General features: G+C 34.9%; 1 protein-coding gene across 3 annotated transcripts in view; it reads left to right on the top strand.

Moving 5' to 3' along the window:
* DIP2B (disco interacting protein 2 homolog B) overlaps positions 1-23,568 on the top strand; it is a 183,515-nt gene that overhangs the window by 123,078 nt on the left and 36,869 nt on the right. For all 3 annotated transcript variants that reach the window (XM_011368324.2, XM_023535448.1, XM_023535449.1), the window contains 15 exons: positions 1,475-1,630; positions 2,124-2,243; positions 5,028-5,225; positions 6,716-6,807; positions 8,575-8,685; positions 10,058-10,181; positions 10,797-10,906; positions 13,386-13,488; positions 14,298-14,362; positions 16,365-16,458; positions 17,021-17,140; positions 18,251-18,365; positions 18,912-19,051; positions 19,649-19,785; positions 23,047-23,127. In XM_011368324.2, coding sequence (XP_011366626.1) covers positions 1,475-1,630; positions 2,124-2,243; positions 5,028-5,225; positions 6,716-6,807; positions 8,575-8,685; positions 10,058-10,181; positions 10,797-10,906; positions 13,386-13,488; positions 14,298-14,362; positions 16,365-16,458; positions 17,021-17,140; positions 18,251-18,365; positions 18,912-19,051; positions 19,649-19,785; positions 23,047-23,127 — 1,766 coding nt within the window. The remainder of the gene's footprint in view (positions 1-1,474; positions 1,631-2,123; positions 2,244-5,027; positions 5,226-6,715; positions 6,808-8,574; positions 8,686-10,057; positions 10,182-10,796; positions 10,907-13,385; positions 13,489-14,297; positions 14,363-16,364; positions 16,459-17,020; positions 17,141-18,250; positions 18,366-18,911; positions 19,052-19,648; positions 19,786-23,046; positions 23,128-23,568) is intronic.

Consider the following 23,568-nt stretch of genomic DNA (forward strand, 5'->3'; position numbering starts at 1 on the left):
CTTTTGAATATTTGTTTAAAAGAAGTAATTCATGCTTCTAGTGGAAAAATTTGAAAATACAGATAAAATAAAAATAAAATAATCTATAAACCCACTTCCCATGGATAACACTTGTGTATATTATTCTAGACTTTATTTGCAAATCAATATGTAGAGTTTTGGTTTTATTTTTACAAAAATGCACTTGTACTAAACATAATGTTCATAACCTGCTTTTCTTAGTAGCATATCACAAACATCTGTTATATCATTAGTATAGGATTATACTATTTAATGGTTTGAAAATATGCCACTGTATGGCTATGCCGTGGTTTATTTAGCCATTTCCCTATGTTGGACATTGAAGTAATATCCAGTTTTTTGCTATTCTAAAAACTGCTGGAGTGAACATCTTTGAACACACAATTTTGTGCACTTTTATGATTATTTCCTTAGGACATATTCCTTATAAGTGGAATTGTTGGATCAAATAAAAATGTCTGTTTTTAATGCTTTGTTACTACATTATCCTACAGAAGAGATATACTGTAATATACTTGTGCTAGTTTTAGTATATTTAAAACTTTAAAAACTATTAAACTAGTAATTATAGACTCTTGGGGCATAGAGACCTTACTTTCAAATTGATTTTAGAAATTGTTTATATTATGCTTTTTTCTTTTTTCATAGGAAACGTTTTAAATGGCTTTTTATTCTTGTGAATTGTATATTTTACTTTTTCTAATTTTTTTTTACTTCTCTTTATGTTTTCTTCTAAGTTTTTTGTAACTCATCCCTATTAAGTGGCTCTCTTTCAACTTACGTTGCTCAGTTTCTTGATATTAAGAATCCCCCAATTTATATCATTCAGTTTCTTTATATTAAGAATCACTACATGAGGCAGAGTACAAGAACACTAATCATGTTTAGAGCAAGGGAAGCACCTTGCCTGTCAAGTAGATCCAAGTAACCTATGGGTTATTTTATAAATATTAGAAGTAGACTTATCTGGTCTTCTTCATCTGGAAACTTGAATGATCTGACCCACTCCCAAGAAACTATTTCTATCTTCAGTGGAAGAAGAAATATTATATTTCTAGAATATTAGTAGCCATGTGATCATACTCACGTTGGTTTCGTTTTGAAGTTATTTAGAATTTTTATTTCATTATGATTGTTTTTATATGACATTGTATTTCTACCATTCTTTCTGTGTAGAAAATGTTGTTGAGAAACATTTGATATGGGATTTGATCTTACTAAGGCTACCTGAGTTCTTGAGAATAATAATTGTAGAAAGCTGATAAGCCCTGGCTTAACTGCTTCCTCTCTTATTGTATCTTGCTAGTGGAATTTGATTTAAAAGGTTGTTTTACAAGCGCTTATACCCAATTTACATAGTTTTCTCCTTTGTTAAAAAACAACAAAAGATTTAAAGATTCTTATTTTACTGTTACTGTAAAATAATTCTAAATTTTGCTTTCTCTCCTCTTAGAGAATTTCTCAGCTCCCCCTGATGTCACTACAACTACCTCTTCTTCATCATCATCTTCTTCAATACGCCCAGCAAATATTGATTTGCCCCCCTCGGGGATAGTTAAAGGCATGCACAAAGGATCCAACAGGTCCAGCCTTATGGATACAGCTGATGGTAGGGAATTCTTTTTGGTAGCTAAATAAGGAATTTTAGTTAAACTGGAAAAATTCAAATTATAAACAGTAGCGCCCGACTACTCAGTAGTAGTAGAACTATGCTGCAGTAAACCCACTAACACAAGTCATCTTAAATGTCTTCTTTTCAACAGTCTGTGCTGTGGCAGCACTGACACTTGTTCAGGCTTAGTTTGTACTTTCAAAAGATACTTTGAACAAAAAATTTAGTATGGAAAAAGAAAAGAATGCTATAAGAGAAAAGGAAGATTAGTTGAAATCTTTAAGCAATATATTAATAATAGCACCATATTTGTTCTCCGTTGTCATAAACTTGTGACATACATATTTGTACCTATTTGTCCCAGTTGAAATAGAATGAGACTGTGAGCAAAGGCCAAACATCATTAGAAATTAAAAACTCCAAAGACAATTGAGGAACTAAAATATCCCTAAAATTAGTCAGTTTTAACTAACCATTTTTTCCCTTATAGGTGTTCCTGTCAGTAGCAGAGTATCCACAAAAATCCAGCAGCTTCTCAACACTCTGAAACGACCCAAAAGGCCTCCCTTAAAAGAATTTTTTGTGGACGACTCTGAAGAAATTGTGGAAGGTAATAATAATAATTCTAAAAACAAACATTTAAGCAATTACTGCATGTCAGGTACTATAGGATTTAAAGGTGAACAAGGCATTGTTTTTGGTTAAAAGAGTTCATAGTTCTCTGCTCTTTTTCTCTAAAGATAATTTGTATTTTAAATCTCAGATGAAACATAAGGAGGGAGAGAGGGGATAGAAAGGCAAAGAGATAACTGTAGAGCATAGAACTATCCTTGGAAATATGCTCTTTGAAATTAGGAACTTTCTCAAATACATACTTTTTAAAATTATTTATATTTGGCATTATATATGTCTGTTTTCTGTAAGATAATATGGTAGATGATGAAAAAGTTCATAAAAATACTGTCACTTCTTTTTTCCTTCATATTGTTTACAGTTTAGACCGGTGCTGAAATATATACATGTGAAAACCGAGTTTAGGCACTAAGTGTATATCAACTAATATAGGCTGTTGGAGAAGGGAAGAAATCACTTCCACCTATGTGCTTAAGGAAGGTTTCATCAAGAAAGTAGTAATTTAAAAAATATTTATGGTGAAATCATATGATGTCTAGAATTTAATAGGAAGGATTAGAAAGGGAACGTCTGGGCGTATAGATGAAAAGAAGCTAGGTGACAAATAGATCTACCTAACAAAAGCTTTTATCAAAAGACCTAAGCCTTGGTAGCTTTGTAGTCCGTTTTTATGTCTTGAGACTAGTAGTAGGCTTTGATCACATCTGACCTGTTAATGCAGCTAGGCACATGAGTAGACTAGATTCTGTGTTAGCCCTCTTTATACAGCAGGAAGCAACAAGCAACCTGACATATAAGGTTAAGTTGAATTTCTGTTTCTTGAGGAGTCACTAAACCCATTGAACTATGGACATCTTTCTCGATGCACTAATGTTCAAGGTGCTCCTGCCAGTAAGAGCCTTGCAGGTCTTTTCAGCATTGTGTATTGACCAGGCAAATGAAGGTCAGGGTTCAACTGGAATCATACTGGAACAATTTTCATTGGCAGAATAGAGCTAACAGCTTTTCACTAATTATAAATAGGCAAGAGTTGTTTATTTAAATACTGATTACCATATGTCTTTGGAAGTCTGAAAGAGTGTGCCCCAGGGTCTGCATTGAGGCCTAGTGGATGGCAATAGTGATAGACCTTTATGACCAAAAGACTATGCCTACCATTTATACAGTCTGTCTGTAAAAATAAAATTATTTATTTAGAATCACCCATGTTCACTTTTTTACTTAATCTGGTGGTTTAGGGTCTGGGAATATACAAAGTAGAAGGGCAGCTGAAATATTTACCTAAAGCAGTGATTTGGGAAGCGAAACTATTTTCGGTAGTTTTATGTCAGTAGAAAAATGAATCAAGATGTTTTAAGTCAGTTTCCCAAGTATGTCATTAAACTGAGCTCTAAAATACAATTTATTTCCTATTTCATTTGCCCATCTAATACTTGTTGTTCATTGTCTATTCTCCCTTCTGTGCCTCTTCTCTTACCTCCCATTCACTTGGCTAATTCTTACCCTTTCTTTAAGGCTCAACTCAAGCGTTACCTCCTCCTGGTGCGGTCCCTCAGCGCCTAAGCTGGGCAAAATGTGGTCCTCTTTTGTGCTCTCTATACTTATCTCAGTCATGCATTGCTCATGTTTACTTAGCTCTGTGTGTGAATGTGTGTCCCCATTGTACTCTAAATATTCTTAGAGAGCATGGATTCTGTGTTCCTTGCACCTAGCTTTATTAGAAACAATGTTTGTTCAAAGAATGATACATGCAATATTTATTTTCTCAGTGTTGATCACATCCTATGCACAGAATTGGCACCCAATAAATACTTGACTTTTTTGTTCTATGTGTAATTTATCTTTCAAAAGAGTGTGGGTTTTTTTTTTTGCTTTTTATTATTTGAATACTTGTTTATTGTAGAAAAATAAGAGGACTTTAGTTTCATCTATATGAAAGTATATGAAATATTATTCACCTCCAGTTTCTAGAATAACCATATTAATAATCTAGAGCTTTTTTTTTCCTCTCCCAAATTCAGTTCAATTTAATTAACATTGATTGAGCGACCATTATGTATTAGGCACTATAGGCACTGAGAGGAATAAGAACCATGCCTGCTTTCAAAAAGCTGTTAGTCTTAGGGAGAAAAAAGCATGTACAGTAATAGAAGCCCTCGAGGATCCTTGATGCTTTAATAATGGTGGACTACCACATTGTGTGGGAGCACTGGGGAAGGAATGGCCAGGGACAGCTTTCCAGGGAATGTGCTGTTGGAGCTACATCCTGAGAAGGATGTGTTTCCTCGGAGACAAAGGGATTGGCCATATGAGATGTGTACAGGGATGCAGAGACATGGAAGGAACATTCATGCCCATTGTTGGTTTGAGTCTAATACTGACCCTGTGGTATAACTATTACTGTCCTCATTTTACAGATGAGGGAAAACAAAGCTCAGATGACTCAGTTCGCCTGAGGTCACACTGGTAAAAAGTGAATGTAAACTTGGATTTCCTGACTCGCAGTTCAGTGCCTTTTCATTATCAGGGTCGGAGTTTGTTGCATAGAATATATTAAATATAATTTTACAATTATGTGGGAAAATGAATTAAGGCCCAGTTTGTGGATTGCCATTTCTAATGATGTCTTTTTTAGAGTGAGTTCAAACCAGATAAAGGGAAAAGAATATATATTTGAGATTAGAGACCTATGTTTTGTTAGTTGATATTTGTACTTATTTCAGATCTTATTTTCATAACCCATTGGATTTTGTTGGTACAGTACCTCAACCAGACCCCAACCAGCCCAAGCCTGAGGGACGGCAGGTGACCCCTGTGAAGGGGGAGCCCTTAGGAGTCATCTGTAACTGGCCTCCTGCTCTTGAGTCTGCCCTACAGCGCTGGGGTACCACTCAGGCAAAGTGCCCCTGTCTGACTGCACTGGATGTGACAGGGAAACCAGTTTACACTCTTACATATGGTGAGTTTACTTTTCTAATAGTTCTTCATATTTTCATGAGTGGTGTTTTTACTTTGATATTTAGCAGTTGCTGATTATTGTGTTTCTGCAGAACTTTTAAGTTATTTTCATAGGATCCTAAGTTCTAAGTATACCTATTACCAAATATTTTCTTTTGTTAATGTGACATTTGCAAGCCAGCTAATATTTAAAAGAGCAAAAAGAAGAGACTTTATAGATCCACTGATTTTTAACACTAGAGGATTTTTAGGAAGACATATGAGCAGGATTAATAGTGTATGGTAAAAACCATATAGTTTCATCAAAAAATTAAAAATTAATTACTTTTTAAATCTTTATTATTTACTTTATCCTGCTTCTTGCTTACATTAGGCACAATTAGTTCTTTTCCATTTAGTTTTGGATTTTCCATTTAATTTTGCATCCCAGCTAAGCTTTTTATTTTTCTTTTGTAAATGAGCTTTTAAAGTAACTGATTTTTCTTTTATAAATTCTTTTAAAAATAACTTTAATTTTTCTTTTTTAAAAAAATGTAAGAAGAATGGATTTAACCTGGACTATGAGATTTTGTACTAGTTTATTCAGACATTTTCCTCTTTTCCCTTTTCAAGTGGAGCACATTGTCCATAGACCTAAATACTGAATAATTTTAGAGGAAAAATAGTTTTTAGTTAAAGAACTATGCAGATTGAAAAGAATTTAAACCTTAGATGCTCCTCTGAATGAGTTGTATGAAAAACTAACATATATTCAAAATAACAAGATTTCTGTGTTTTTCATAGTCTAAAATAAGAATTTCTAAGGCTGGTTAAGGGGAGAGAGCAGGAGGAGGGAAAGAATAGTCTTACCTCACCTCCCCAGAAAATAGTTTTTAGCATTCATTTCAGAAGCTGTATATTAATTTCATCCATGTAACCCTTAAAGCAGTCAGCTGGCCAAATCTTTGCATGTTTATTGAACATCTTTGAGTATATCCATGTTTCACATAGTTAATTTCCATTTTATTGTCTCTTCACTGAAATACTGTGGTACAGAATACCTAATTATTTGAGTCACACTTTTGCTTTGTAGTTACTTCAAGTATCTAATACCACATATGTAAGTGGTTCTGCAAAAAAAAGATTAGAATAATGTAGTCTTCTGATTTTCAGTCCTGTGATAAGAAAGTTGTTTCCTTCCTTGAAATATGACCAGCTCACATCAACCTATTTCTAAAGATATTCAGATTACTTCAGAAAAGAATTTGAAAAATTATCTAAACCAGAATGAGCTTCTGGTAATGTTTTATTTTTGTTTGGAGGCAGGACTGGCTCCTAGAGTGAATATAAAGCCTTTTTGTTCGGGTGGGGATCTCTCTGGTGGGGGCGATGCTTGTCTCATGTGTCATTGGAAGCTGCCATTGTCTTATTAAATGTGCTTAGGAGCTGAATGTGCTTTTGCCGAGGTAGGCCTGTATTTTTCTATATTGCTGTTTTCTTTTCTTTTTCCAGGAAAGCTGTGGAGCAGAAGTTTAAAGTTGGCCTACACCCTGCTTAATAAACTGGGGACCAAAAATGAACCTGTATTAAAACCTGGAGATAGGGTAATTGTTTGTGTGTGTGTGTGTGTGTGTGTGTGTGTGTGTGTGTGTGTGTGTGTGTGTGTGTGTGTGTATTTAGTTTTTGGTTTTAGGAAGGTGAAGTTTTATTGCTTTCTGACATGCACATTCTGGACTTTTAATACACCACAGCACAATTTATAAAAATTATTCTTAGAAAATGAAAATGGTTTGATTTCAACTCAGGTTGGCCCAATGCCAGGTGATAATTCTTACATTCATAGATTGAAGGAAATTCACATGTCACCTTCTGTAGCTGCTAATCAGTAAACTCTTGAGGTGCTACTGAAAGAAAGAGACGCCTAAGTTTTTCTGGAAATAAATATTTTAATATTCAGACAACAAAAATAGCAATAACATTTACTCTGATTTTTTTCTTTTAAAAAATGTCCCATAAAATTTTTTAAGCAATTTTCTGTGATTTTATGTAGAAAGGGAGGGAGAATCATGCTACTTCTAAGAAAAAACAAATTGACATCATTTAATTTCTTTACATAGAAGTGACATTTAAAATATATATTTTTTTTAATTTTTGAAGATTTTTCCTATCTAAATATGATTACTTCTTACTGTCAAACATTATTTTTCACTTGGAATATGTAGAATGAAACACCAGCTACACAACAGACTTCTTTTTATGAGGCTCATGATTACATAATCCCCTAAACTAGCCTTATAAAAATATTTTTGCATCGTGGCAGAGGACATACAAAGAATGGCTTCTACTTATAAATGTGACACATGAGTGTTTTCTAGTTCTCATGGAATCCTAAGAAGATACTTCTGTGTCTTTCTTGCAACATGGACACTTGTGTGCAGAAAGAAAATGGATTGTTTAAATGTCTTGTGGAGTTTGTATTTTTTAGAACTCTAGAAATTCAGAACTGAACTTATCTTGGGAGTAAGTTTAGAGAATTTGGAAATAAATGAAGAGAAAACAAGAGTCTGGTGACATAATTAAATTTCAAATGTTAATATATAAATATCAAAGCCAAGTAACAAACTCCACAGTGATAGTGACATGTATTTTTGCATTCCTTGAATAAATTAGGAAGAGCCCATTATCCTTATGATGTATTACAGGTGAGATCATATGTTTGAACATAGTATAGAGGTTTTACTGTTTATCTTTTGTAAATGAATTAACTTCGTGCCCATAATGGTTTCTGCCAGAATTGCTTATACCTATTACCAAATGCCTTCATGCTAGAACACTTGCATTGTTGGTTTGATGAGTAAGGATTAATACAATGAATTTGTTAAAGAGTAAGAAATCTTAGGTTGGCCCTAAGGTAGTAATTGAGTCATTCAGTGCTTGTAGGCTCTCTATGAGAGATGAAAAGCTTATTCTTTAATATGCTGGTCTGTCTGGAGAGATCCATTACATTTATTTTATTGCTTTAGTCTTACATTAAAATAAATTGCCTTAGATTTCACAAGTAATTAATTTATTACTTCAAGTGAGTTGTTTACTGCTAAATCACCAATAGAATTAAGTGAAAAATTCCTATTATGATGATCAATTGCATTATAGTTCCCAAAATGTGTCTAGAATAATCATGGGAATGAGAGAGGTCTTTTTAGGTTTGTACATCCTTCTAATTAACTTAATTTTCTTTAAGCAATTTAATAATTTGATTTATTTTGTATACAATAGATGTTTTATATATAAATGTATATCTTAGAGAATGACATTGAAAGCATTAGTCTTGTTTTTATTCTTCTGTTATTGAATGTTATTATGCATTTTAGGTAGCCCTGGTTTACCCCAACAATGATCCAGTCATGTTTATGGTGGCTTTTTATGGATGTCTCCTGGCAGAAGTGATTCCAGTGCCTATAGAGGTACCTCTTACCAGAAAGGTAACAATGCTAAATTTAAAAGGAATATAGCCTGATGTGACATGGCAGGCACTGGGCTCTTGGATCGGTTGACTTGGTCACAACATTGGAAACACTCTGTTTTCTTAAGCACTCGGCTTCACTTTCTAAAACCATGAAAGTTGTAGAAAATTATTTATTAATATTTAAAGCTTTCATGAAAATAGCATATTTTCAGCTAAGAATATTTCACACTTGATCTCAGCCAAAAGGCCAAGAAGAGATAAGATAGAATATTTATAGTATTATATCTAACTTAAGAATCATGGAGGCATACTTAACTTTTCAGCAATTACTAGTTATAAAGAGTACCATCCCTGCTTCAGAGACTATAGATAATTCACATTTACAGTAGGTGAGATCTTTTGTAAAGGGATTTACTTTAACTGTATTGTACAACCTAGGATTTTCATTAAGCTCATGGGTGATTCAGTGATGTTACTACTTTAGGATATAGGGTTTTACTTTGCCAACACATCAGTCTTACTAAAATGAAGTATATGTAGCAAATTTCCAAATTTAACCAAATAATTTCTCCATGAGCTGTTTGACCCTAATTTTCTCATGCAGTTTATTATTGAGAGTTGATGATAAAGACAAAATATGCCGGAGAATGTAGATTTAGAAGAAAAAATTATTTTATGAAAGGAATGAAAAACAAATTGGTAACATCCCTGAAACTCTCGTTGATGGGATATAGTATCTTCAGATTGTTCAGGAAATTGTAGAGTTGTTCTTGTATTATTAAGTTGACAGTGTTTGTGTGACTTCGTAATGACACTTTTAAGGTGACATTTTAATGGAAATACCTTAGATTATATCTTTTGTTTTTTCTCTGTTGTTATTATGAAGCTCAAATCTATCTCTTTTTAAAATAGAATAAATAATGAGTATATGGATTTGGATATAACTGTCCATTCACTTTCATTGTAAATTTGGACCTTTGATGTTCAGTTACGTTATTTATTTTGTTCTGACCTGAATTGCCTTGCTTTTGGGTTTGGGGATATAGCTAGGTCAAGACAACTTAACCATTTATTTGCATTTATTTCATTTGCCTGAAATTAAAAGAAGAGCATTGCTGATCTTTGAATAAAATGGTCACATTTGGCTGGCAGAACTCATCATTAGCAATGTCAGATGAATAAAATATTTTATTTGCATTCAGTAAATCATTGTATGGTAGAAATTATTTGGAAGGACATATTGTCACTGGATTTTGACAATTGCCAGAAAACAGTGGGGTTCCATGAATGTTGTCACAGGAGTGCCAGAGCATTACCAAGTGTTAGATTGTAGGCATGGGTGTGCTCACATTCACTACTTTTCCATGTTCATTATCTTTTCTCCACAGGATGCTGGAGGGCAGCAGATTGGCTTCTTGCTAGGAAGCTGTGGTATTGCCTTAGCTCTTACCAGTGAAGTTTGTCTTAAGGGGCTGCCAAAAACTCAGAATGGAGAAATTGTACAGTTTAAAGGTTAGTAATATTTGTACCTAAGTTATCAGTTAAAAATTAAAGCTGAGTGCTTAAATTAGCGTTTTAACTTAATAATAGCTAAGTACTTAACATATATTTTCTTAATTAATTCTCACAATCTTATGAAGTAGGTACCATTATTATCCCCATTCTACAGGTTAGGAAACTGAGACACAGAGAGGTTAAGTAACTTGCCCAAAGTCATAGCTAATAAATGGCAGAGCAGCTATTTGAACCTAGATCTGTCTGATTCTACAGCCCACACCCTTAACCTTTATGCTAATGGTTGGAAAAAGCTACTATGTTTATTAAAGCTAAATGCTACATGTAGAGAGAGAGGATAGAACACTAACCTCAGTGGACTTCCACTGCCAAATGGACCTCCCAATTGTTGAGGTAATGTCAAGTCCTGGAATTAGCATGTGGAGCAATTGTACTTTTAAAAGAAGGTACAATTATCTGGTAATTTGTCACTAAAAACTAATAAAAATAAAGTATTTTACTGATGATAACATAACCGTGATTTGGTCTCTTGAAATTTAAAATGACCAATTCAATGTGAATTCCTTTCTTTATGGCTCAGGCATTTCAGTTTTTATTTTGGGTTGGATTTAGGTTGGCCCCGGCTCAAATGGGTTGTAACAGATTCCAAGTACCTTTCAAAACCACCTAAAGACTGGCAGCCCCACATCTCACCTGCTGGTGCAGAACCAGCATACATTGAGGTAAGTGCTAAGACCAGAACATACATTCTGGCTTTTCTTTAGGCTTCAGATGCTATCTTACAAAATTTAAAATGAACTTTTTGCAGTTTTAATGTTAAAAGATCCTCCTAGTTTGTTAGGTTTCCATCTTTTGGCTCATAATATGCCTTGTTGTGGCCTTCTTAATTATTTTTAACATAAATATACATTCCAGAAAAAGAAAGACAACAAAAAAATTGATCTTTGCCATGTAGGAAAGTCACAAAAGACTTAGAGAAGTACAAAGGTTTAAGAAATGATTTATTGGCAGAGAAACTGGCAGAAATATTTTTCTGCTGCTTGGGGTGGAGGATGGGAAGCAAGAGACTGGAGAAATGAGGAGGAGAAATAGCTGTACTTAATAAGAACAAATTAAACAGAAAAAAAAATAAAGAGCAAGAAAAAACAAATGGCCAGAGGGTTTGGTATTAAAGGTTAGTTTAGGAATTTGATTGATCAATAACATGATCCAGTTGAGGGATAAAGCATAGAGGCACCGGGCTAAGTGTTTTAAATGTATTGTTTCAATCAGTCCTGTGGCCTGTGAGGTGAGAACTGGTATTAAACCTTTTATAAGTGAGGAGACTAAAACTTAAACTTTAGCAACCAACCAAAGGCCATATGACTCAAAAATGGCAGAACTGGAATTCAGACTCACATCTGTTTCACTCTAAAAGCTATGCACTTGACCTGCTTGAGATATATTAGTAAATGCTTACCAACTGTTTGCTAAATTAATGAATAAACAAATGAATGATTTTTAAAAGAAGATTTGGAGAAAAAAACCTACCCAACTGTGAGCCTCGTGGGGGTAACTTTGGTTATAATAAGGAAGAGAGTAGGCAGTAGCTTTGAGAGGTGATGTGGTAATGTTGGCTGCAAGGAGGGTTGCTTTTAAAGACAGAAGAGATCCGAGTATGTTTAAATGACAGACAGGTAAGCAGGCAATTAGAATACCAAATTTATCCGTCAACTCTCAGTCCCTGTCATCTCTCAGTGATGACATGGTTCATCACTCCGTCCTCCTTAAAGCTGTTCACTGGTTTCCCTGATTACTCTCAGTTCTTCTGCCTCACTGACCACTGCTTTTGATCTTCTTTATTGGTTCTTCCTAAAAGGCAAAGGACCTTCCATTATGTGGTCCCTGCTTAGCAGTCTGGCCCCATGTAGAACTACCATCCTCTTCATGTGTAAGCTTCTGTTATTCTGAATTAACTTACAGTTTTCCTTTGGGACCCTCTTATTATAACCCACAGGACATTGATATGAGTTTAAAGCATCCTGTGGGTAATAGGAAGCTATTAAAGGGTCGTCAGCAGCAGAGTGATAGTAAATGTGTTGTTAAAATATTTATCTTGTTTGGTTGGGTTTGAGAAGGGAAACGGAGAAACCAGCTTTTATAGTTATTCAGGTGAGCTCAAGCTTGTGGTGATGGGGATAGAAAAATGTGGATGGAGTGGAGAGACAGTGAGGAAATAGAAGAGACAGGGCTTGGAGAGGGAAGAGGCAAGAAAGACTCAGTTTCCTGCCTTGGGCACAACTGGGTAATGGTGGCATCCTTCACTAAGATAGAAAATATAACAAGAAATTTTCATGGGTGTGGGCTGAGGGTGAAGAATACAGTGTCGGATCTGCTGGATCTCACAGGACTATGGGTTATTTGAGGGGAACAATTGACTCTATGTCTGGAGAGAGGTATGGATTGGAAATAGGGAATTGGGAGTCATCAGGAATATGGTACCCTGTTTGAATAAAGTGAAAAGAGAAGAACAGAACTTTCAAGGAATGCCAACCTTTAAGGGATGGGCAGAGAAATTGAACACTATGGGGGGAGAGAGAGAATATGTATAGGAGAGAGGAGTATCACAAAAGCCAAGGAAGGAAAAAATGTCAAGAAAGGAAGCATCAGATGTTTCAGAAAGGTCTGATAAAGTATGCAATATATGCTTTTGATTTAACAATCAAAAAGTTGCTGATCTTGGTAAAAAGCAACTTGAATGGAACATTGAGTTAAAGGCAAAATCATAGTTGATTGATTTGTAGGAATGAATAGGCCATTTCTAGGTCTCCCCTTCTCAAACTGGGAGCTTCTGACAGACCACATCTTACGCACTTTTAACTCTGCAGTGCTAGCCATGTATTTGATACTGTGTTTCTGTTAATGCAGCTCAAGTTTTGTTTTAGCTTCTTTAACAGCCACTTCACATTGATGAATAATTAATCTTTTAAGAATTTAAAATACTTTTGTTGAACTTTGTCATTCCCTAATCCTATCTTTGTGTGATTAGAGTTTGAGGCCCAAGTACACAGCCTCCAATATTCATATGAAACATGTTAAATTAAGCCTATTACCATGGCTTATCTGGGTTTCGTCTTTAGGATTCTAGTTTTATCATTTGAAATAACCTATTTTATTGTGTTTCGTATGTTTTTGTTTTTTTGTGTTTTTTTTTTTCCCTAGTATAAAACAAGCAAAGAAGGGAGTGTAATGGGAGTTACAGTGTCTCGCCTTGCAATGTTGTCTCACTGCCAAGCTCTGTCCCAGGCCTGCAATTATTCTGAAGGTCAGACTTCATCCCATGACTGCCCTCATTGTGAGCCTCAGATATGTGTGACTGCAAGCAGAGTGCTCAGTGATTGGATTGCAGTTAATGACCAAACTCAGAGTGAAATGTTCTAAGACACATTCTTGGCTTGCTTTTTTTTCACAAATACGCTATAATTTAAAGGAACTAAAATTCTGGGCAAACCAAATATGTGAAGTATGATTTCTAGAGTGCAGAAATAGAAAGCTAATTAAAACCATGTGTTCATTATTAGCTGTGGAATGTCAGGTATCTCCATCTTCCCATGTATAGAGAGCTGCCACCAGCTGTACGTTTGGCATTAGAGTCAAAGAAATTCAGTTACCAAAAAGCACAAATTAAAACACAAAAATGTATTCTGTAGAATGCTTAGAAGTATATTCGTGTATGTAGATATTACATACATGTGTGTATGTGTGTGTGTATACCAACATTTTTTATTTTCTCTGGGAAGTATAATTTTTTTACATGTGTTTGTGAAACTTCTGAAGTTTGTAAAATAAACATGTTCCTCATATAATTAGGAAAAAAGTATTACCTCTCAGAAGACAGTGCCTAAGTCATAAAGAGTTTCAAACTCATTGTCTCTTCTGTAGCCATGTCACTCTCTGATCAGTTCCCCAGCCAGTTTGAGGGGATCGTCAAGTAATCAAAAGACTCAGAGCTTTCAGCAGTCTCTTTAAAAGTACTAAATCAGCTGTTTATTAGAGGCAAGTGACATGATTTTGCTATTTAATGCTAAAAATGATTTCCTTGGTTGACTTTTTAAAAAAATTTTTCTATTTTAGGGGAAACAGTAGTAAACGTTTTAGACTTTAAGAAGGATGCTGGGCTGTGGCATGGCATGTTTGCGGTAAGCTACTCAGAATTAAGGCCTTTACAGTTAATTGTGCTTATAATTCAGGTCAGTATGCATGCTGTATAACCAGAGCATCTCTCAGTGCTTGTTGGAAATTTAAGCCCCCAAAAGATCAATCATATTTTCCAGAGGAATTTGATTTTATAATATAAATGGTAATTTTTTTAAAAGGAGAATGTGATTCTGTTTTTTCTTCATTGTGTGGTTGGGCAAACTCCTTACATAATAGTATATGGGAGAATTTAGGATCAATTTTTAAAACATCTGCTATGATGGCTCAAAGCTTAAAAGATTCTACAAATGCCTATATATTTATTTATGATTTTAAAAAGTGTGTTTGACATTTGCCTCTTCTTTCTGAAGAAAGGGTTACACAAATATATTTAGAACTTGACAACTGTGGATAACAACATCTAACCTTTTCATTGGATAAAATGTATTGAATGACTTCATACTGCAATTAAAGAATAGAGTTATAAGGTAAATCGGGCTACCTTCCATAATTGAGGAACAGGTAACATGCTGTGAGAGTTAGAGGTGAGTTCTTCTCAGCTTTGGCACCAGGCTATTTTTATGGAAGAGGTGCCAATTGAGTTGAACTTTGAAAAATGGGTAAGATTTAGCCATATAGAGATACTTTTGTGGTAGAGGTAGAGAGAGGGGACATTTCAAGTGGGGAAAACTACCATATGTAGCATGGTGATTAGGAGGGGACAGAGAAGAGAAACAGGATCCTAGAGCTGAAAAGGATCTTTTGAGAGTATCTCATCCGGCTTCCTTACACATTGCAGGAGTCTGAGAAAAGGTAGAAATTCATGGGGGAAGAGGAGGAGGATCCCTTTTCACCCAGAACCCATCAAATTACTAAGACTCTTATTCCTTGAGCATACATTCTGGCTCTTTTCTGAAGAAGTTAAAAAACCTTTATGAGGAGTTAGAGGGACATGCATGAAGTCTTAGTTATAAAAACCATTCTTTTCCTGAAATCCAAAAGGTAGTCACCATAATTAGAAACTTGGGGCAGAGAGGAAAAAGAGGTTACCAATAGTATCTTGGTTTCTTTGGGCTACTTTGGTGGTGAGCAAAATTACCAGCCTAACTAAGTACCAATACTTAGTTACTCTGCCGGGCTGAGTTTCTTTGGGGACTGGAGATCTGGGTATATTCATTCGTTTGGATGGCAGGAGAGACACCAAATTGCATGACTCCCTCAGCTCACTCAATTTTATCTACTTAAATACCCAACAGGTCTGGGCAGGACCTCCTATAAGCAACAGGATATTTTGATTTCTTATTTTGTGATACCCAACCCTTTGTGGTATGTGGCAAATGCAAGCATGATGAAAGCACTTAGTGGGTTGGGGGGTAGTTTGGCAGTATCTATTAAATTTATAAAATATATATCCTATGACCCAGCAGTACCACTTTTCTATATCTACCCTAGAGAAACTCTTATGCATATACCCAGGGAAGTAGGTATAAATATGTTCCTTGAAACATTGTTTATAATAACAAAAAAACTGTCGATAATAGGGAAATGTCCAAATAAATCGTGGTATAGTACCACTATGTAGAATACTATGCAGTAGTTAAAAAAAATTAGATAGATCTCATATTCATGTGCATAGATTTAGCTCTTAAACCATTTAAGTGAAAAAAAGTATGTTGCAGACATATGTATAGTATGATGCCTTTTATGTTAAAAATACTTTCTGTTTCTATGGAGACAAATATATATGTAAATACATAGAAAAAGGACTAGAAGGATACATGCCAGATTCACAACAGTGGTAATCTCTGAGGAGGAAAGGAGAGAACCAGGTTTAAGGGTAGGTAGCAAAGGAGACCAACCTTATTTCATATTTTTTTCAAAGAGCATGTATTTAGGTATTTGTTACATGTGTGATTAAAATTGTTAACAAAAATATCAGTTCAATTTTAAAATGCAATGTATGTATTTAGTGCTGATTACTTTTTATCTTTCGTTGCTTTTCAGAATGTAATGAATAAGATGCATACAATTAGTGTACCCTACTCTGTTATGAAGACTTGCCCTCTCTCTTGGGTCCAAAGAGTACATGCCCACAAAGGTAGGTACTCACAGCACCTACGCTTTAATTATGTGACTATTTGAACTAAGATTTCATGGATTTTCAAATTTCCCTTGTAGGGACATAATTCTATGCCTTGGTGGCTTGTCAAATTTTGGAGTTCAATTGCTAAAATTTCATCTTGTCAATTTCCTCTTACATGACATTCTTTCTTAAGAGTTCAGACAAACTGGGGGAGCGTTTGAGATCTTGCTCCCCAGCATATGTCATCAGTTTGGCTCAAATAAACGTATAAAAATTTTATTAAAAAAAGTTGAGATAAATTTGCCTGAATTTAAGCCCTACATTAGATTTTTTGGGTGCTTTGTTGGCTAAGGTATGTGGTTCATGCATATAGGTCACAGTGAGCAAAACAATTATATGTCTAGTTGGTGGCTGCTGCCTCAGAGCACCTGGCATAATTTCTTTGAAACCTTTTTTATTTTCTTTATTTGAAAATCATGATCCCTAAAATAAGTAAAAATGTTTTTATTATAGTATATTAAGTATCTACCAAATTTAGCATGTATATGTGTGTTAAATTTATCCCTTTTGTTTGTAGCCAAGGTAGCTTTAGTAAAATGTCGAGACTTGCACTGGGCTATGATGGCACATCGGGACCAAAGAGATGTGAGCTTGAGTTCTCTCCGGATGTTAATTGTGACTGATGGAGCTAATCCCTGTGAGTATTTCTAGAGTGTGGTTCTGGGACCATTTATTCCTTTGGTAGGTTGAAGTTTTTGCCCTTTTTCTATAAGCATTTTTTTAACATTTGTTAAAAAGGAACCCCATACCCATTAGTAGTCACTCTCCATTTTCCCCCCACTGTCCCCTCATCCTAGGCAACTTCTAATCTACTTTCTGTCTCTATAGGTATACTTATTCTGGACATTTTATATAAATGTAATGATATTATATTGGTCTTTGTGACAGGCTTCTTTCACTTAACATAATGTTTTTAAGGTTCATCCATGTTGTAGTATATGTCCATACTTCACTTTTTATATTGCCATTTAATATTCCATTATATAAATATACCACATTTATTTATCTGTTCATCATTTGATGGATCCATACACTTTTAAAACCACTCCTTCTTGTTCACTCATTTATTTCTTTTTATTATCATGTAACTAAAAAGAATGATAAGAAGGTGACTTGATGTAACCAAGTGTCTGGACTTTATGCAAATTCCCCCTAGCAGCAAATCAGATTTGCGAAAGCTTTTAGAGATCTACGATATTACCTGCTTTTTCGTACAAGCACAAACATCCTGAGCCTCCTGATTTACCTAGAATCAGGTAAAACGTTAGCTACTATGTTCTTCATCATGGATTTTTGCCAGTAGTCAATGTTAATCATTCTGATATAAAACACAGAAATGAGATTGACCTTAATATGAATTAAATCAGAGAATATCACATAGAAGAGGGTGGAACTAAGCCAGAGTGTTAATACTGCACTGGCAAAATAGTTTTCAGGAAGAGTTGCTCAGTTCTGAACTGGCCACAGTGTCTCTCTGCTGTTGATTGGACAGTTTGATAGGAACAGCTTTATTCCAAGTTGTAACTTTAAATAGTGTCATTGACCTTTCATGGTCTGGATGAGAGTTAATTTGTCCTTGAAATGTATCAGTCATCTCACAGGCACAGTAAAATGTTTGGATTGAATTAATGATGTACTGAGAGTTGTCATGAGAAACAAGTATGTCAGCTTTTCACTCTTTACCAGTTTCCTGCAGTAATGAAAATCATCATTTCAGCTTTCAAGTTGATCTGTTCCAACTCCTTAGGGTCTGTGTCATCCTGTGATGCCTTCCTGAGTCTGTTCCAGAGCCATGGACTGAAACCTGAGGCCATCTGTCCATGTGCCACTTCTGCTGAAGCCATGACTGTCGCAATCCGCAGGTACTGTTCAGAACAGTGCTCTTCAATATGTTACAACTTTGATCAAATGTGCAATATTTACCAGACAGTGACAAGGGGTGTTAACTAATTTTCTGCTTCATAAGTCTAAAAGTGAAAATGACTTTGTAAAATAGTTTGAAGCATCTCATTTATTCTTCCCACTCTTGCACTAAGTGTAACTGATAAACTGAAAATTTAATTTAATGATTCTCATCTTTTATTTGTGAATTAGTTCTTTTTCTGTGTTGTTTTGCTTTTCAGCATCCTTGGTTATCATCCTAGACTAAAAATAGGCTATTCTTAATTATAGTGTAAATATGGAAAGTACATTTATAGTACACTAAAGACCAATGTATTCTGAACAACTGATTAAAATTTTTTTCCATGGTTTGTACATGTGAATTTGATTAATTTGGCATGTCTTTGGTAGAGAAATTATTTTTTGTGTGCGTGCATGGTAGCCAGAGGAAATTTGCTTTCCTACATATTCATACTTTTCCATTGATATTTAATTTGCCAAATTTGATGAGTTTATTTCGTTTTCAGGCCTGGAGTCCCAGGAGCCCCTTTGCCAGGAAGAGCCATTCTCTCAATGAATGGGTTGAGCTATGGGGTAATACGGGTCAATACTGAAGATAAAAATTCAGCACTGACAGTCCAGGATGTGGGACACGTAATGCCTGGTGGTGAGTTCTCAGGAAGGCCATTGGTTTTTCATAAAGATATGTTATGAGGAATCTAAAATTTGGTGCTTAGTTCGTTTCTTAAAGTTTCTCTAACCGTTAAGTGATTTTTAACTATACTTACCTTCCAGCTGTATTGTATGATTTAATTGAAAATGCTAATTATAATTGTTCATAGGGAAAGCTAAGTACTGAGTGATATCAGTGTTGTCTGGTTTTCATTGTAAATGCTAAGCCATTGGACTGGCAGAAAAAGCACACTGCTTCTGTGAGTGTTTGAGTTTGATCTGCCTAGGGTTAAATAATCTAACCTGTTTCTTTGGACTTGGCAGTCATTTTTAATATGCCACTATCTTCAAAAGCTTCAGTCTACATCTGTTGTATGTTTTATTTGCTGAATTAAAAAAATGTTAGGGCTAAAAGATGGAAAATTAAAATAACTATGTAGTTTCAGGTCTATTTTTAACATTCTTATTTGATATTCTTACTTAATAAGCACTCGGTGAATTCAAAACTTACCTGGATTCACAAGGATGAAGCTGTTATTTTGCAAAGGTTTTCCAGGATCCCTGTCCCTTAACTTTATTTTCTGTACACTAGGGATGATGTGCATTGTGAGACCCGATGGACCTCCCCAACTCTGCAAAACAGATGAAATTGGAGAAATCTGTGTCAGCTCCAGGACAGGAGGCATGATGTACTTTGGGCTTGCTGGTGTGACCAAAAATACATTTGAGGTACATGATATTAAAATTTCACAGAAAAAATGTTTGGTGAGGGTATCACTAGGGCAGATGAACTGCCAAATGGGAACTAAAGTAGTGGTTTGAGAGTGTGTACTCCAAAGCTAGACTGCCCAAGTTCAAATCCTAACTCTGCCACTCACTAGCTGACCTTAAGTGAGTTGCTTAATCTCTCTGTGCCCCAATTTCTTTATCTTTAAAATGTGAGTAATCATAGTGCCTGTCTCTCTGGATTGTTGTGAGAACTAAATGAGTTGATGTTTGTAAAGTGCTTAGAACAGCACCTGCACACAGAAGTACTACTGCTTATCTGTTAAATAAATAAACAGTAAGAGTCCTCACAAAAATCACTCTGGTGAATATGCCATGGTTTGGGCTTTATAAGCCCCAAAATTTAATTGTGAGAGTATATAGTGAGAATGGATCTCTCTCTCAAGTGTAGTCTCAAGTAAACTGAACTTATAAAGACCGATGTCAGCTTACTAATGAAAAATGAAGAACCATCCTATCACAGGGGCAGAGATTGCTCCCATTATTCAAACTTTCACTCAGACAGGCATTTATTGAACACCCTCTATACATCTGGCACTGTTCTAGTTGCTTGGGGTACATCAGGAGAATAAACAAATAGCTCCTCAAATAGCTCATATTCTAGTGTAACTAGCATATTGATTTTCAGTAGGCAGTTCTTCATGTGAAGCCCAATTGTAACGAAAGTTTGCCTGGTGAGCCTAAAATTCAGACAGGCATAATTAATTTTCTATATTTCATAATTGGGATTTACCTGCCTCAGGTTACCTTTTAGAGAATGGAGAACTCCAGTTTATGGGCCATGTCCCCTTTACACTAGATAGGGCCTATATGACCATTGCCAATTTTCAGTTCTTCAGATTTCCTTCTTTTGTAATCTAGACTGATGATTCTCAAAATGGCAAGGCACACCCGTCTGCCATCCCATTTGAAAATCAGAGCATGTAATTATGTAGTAATAGATGTAACTGCCAGAAGGGTGTTATCTCTGTAAATGATATGGTATCTGAAAAAGGTTAAGAATTCCTGAGACAACCATCATTTGTGTTTGCAGAACCTAAAATGGTATAATATAAATTATTAAATTCCTGTCGGTTATTGCCATCATTGTCACTGTTACTGCTGCCTTCTTGCCCTACTGTCGAAAGTTATGACCAAATCACCTTGATAAGTGTAGACATTCATAAACTCTTCAAGCATATGTTTACTGCCAGGTTTACTTTTAGGTGACTGATTACCTCTGCTGAATGTACATATATTTTACTAATTTAAATCTCACCCTGTTTATCTTATTTTAAAATGCTTGGACTACATATATTTCCAAAACCTGAATTTTTCTTTAATGCATTTTCCTTACGGTAAACAAGATCCTCAAGCAGTGTTTGAAGATGCTGATAATATTTTATTATGATGCTTTCTTATGAGGACAACTGCCTAACCACATATCTTATTTATTACCAAACTGCTAGGTCCATGGTCCATAGTGATAAAGAAATTTTGAAATCTGTGGTATAAATGTAATGATAGTGAAGTAGGATAAAATTCCAACCAAAAAAGGAGAAAACCATTGCATTGTTTTTGCAAATTAAAGTTTCTAATTCTTGCTAGGTTCTTATATTTAAACCCTTAAGAGTTTTCCAACGTAGTTATCATTTCTCTAGGACAAAAGACATAGTAATGACTGGTCAGAAAATAAAAGTGTGTTTTAAAAATGAGCCACTGGTGAGAAAAACTTATGTAACTCATAGGAGATCAAAGAGCTAATTTTCCATTCCAAACTTAATAGTTGTTTGATTTGAGACAAATGAAACTTTTTAAAAAAATTTATTTAAATTAGTTTCAAGTATACAGTACATTGGTTAGACATCCATACAGTTCATAAAGCGATCCCCCCAATTGCTCTGTCCCTACCCTGGCCCTCCACCTAGCCATCATATTAATGCTAACTACATTCCCTCTGCCGTGCTCCCCATCCCCGTGACCAGATATCAACTACTAATTTGTACTTCTTTAACCCTTCACCCCATTAGACAAATGAAACTTTCTGTGCTTTCTCATCTGTAAAATGGAAGTAATAATCTTGTTTCATAAAGTTGTCTTGAATAACTGTAAAGCAACTGACCCTGTGGCTGGCACATAATAAGCATTTAATAAATGTTCTTATAATTCTCTGTATAAATATATATAAAAAAATTTTAAAAATTAAAGGGAAAACCAATCAACAGACTGTTTATCTTTTATAAACAGACTATTTATAAAAGAAATACAAATGGCCAGTAAACAAAAGAAAGAAAATTCATCCATAGTACTAGTAATAAAGAAATGCAATTAGTAACAGTGGGATATCTTTTTTTGCCTACCAGATTAGCAAACTTTGGAAAATTGATAACATGTAGTATGAGTCAGAGTATAGGAAAAACAAACATTCTGATACGGTATTTGGGGAGTGTAATTGATATAACAGTTTTGTAGGACTACAGCCTGTTAAAAGAACTCATGCCTTATACAAATGCATAAAATTATATATAGGAGTATTCAGTAAAGCACTGTTTGTAATAGTGAAAAGTTAGAATGACCTACACAGCCATAAAGACTAGTTACTTTCTAATAGCTACTAATTCTGATAGTTTCCTGAGTACTGATTCTGGGCCAGACACTCTGCAAATCTGTTTACATTCTCCTAATCTTTACCCTGAGCCTGTGAGAGGCATTGGGAATTTCATTTTATGGCCAAAGAAACAGGTTTAGAGAAGTCCAGCAACTCGCCCAGGGTCCACATTACTAGTAAGTAGCAGAGCCAGAAATTGAACTTACGTTTGACTCCAAGGGCTGTGCTATCCTGTCCTCCATGCAATATTATGTTACAGAACTATTGTACAAAGAGAGCTAGATAGACTATTACCAACTTGTAAAGCTATCCAAGATATGTTATGTGAAAAGGCAAGTTGCAAAGCAGTATATATAATATGATCCCTTTTTTTAAAAAAAAATTCTTACTATGTAAATATATGCATTGTAAAAAAAAGTCCAGAGAGATAAACAACAAATCATAAATGTTTATTATCTCTTAAAGGGGTAGGATTCCTATATTTACTATTTATATAATTTTAGTTTTCAGCAGGTAGGTGTTACTTGTTGTTTATAACTTTTTAAAAGACTTAAAAAATCAAATATATATTTTTTTACAAAGGGTCAGATTTTCACTTTCTTCTTTCTATCTTCTAGGTGATTCCAGTGAATTCTGCAGGCTCTCCTGTCGGGGATGTGCCATTCATTCGATCAGGATTGCTGGGGTTTGTAGGGCCAGTAAGTGATGCTTTCGTGTTTGATTTGGTGCCTCTGATCCAAATATTTGGACTTTAATTCGCAGAACAGAACAAATTCTGATTAGTCCAAGAATATTATAAGGCCACTTAACTTATATTTAGAGCAGTTCCTGTAAGAATGTTAATGAGTTAATATTTATTACTTTTATTACCCAAATTCTTTTGACTCTTTTATATTAAGACATTATTTTTTACTTTCAAAAACTCTTTTCACTTATTCTTGCTACCTTTCTTTGACTTGATTAATAAGTTTCAATAAGTTAGAAGAGTGCTGAAAAAAGTCACCTTCAGGAGCAAAGGAAAACAATTTGTTTTCCAGCAAATATTTACAGTCCCTGGGTAGACACAAAGCTGTTCTCAAAGAGTTCACAGCTTAGCTTCATGAACCAACAAGAAGGGCAGAGAGCTAGATTATGAAAGG

The sequence above is a fragment of the Pteropus vampyrus genome, unplaced genomic scaffold, assembly GCF_000151845.1.
Source record: "Pteropus vampyrus isolate Shadow unplaced genomic scaffold, Pvam_2.0 Scaffold140, whole genome shotgun sequence".
NCBI lineage: Eukaryota > Metazoa > Chordata > Mammalia > Chiroptera > Pteropodidae > Pteropus > Pteropus vampyrus.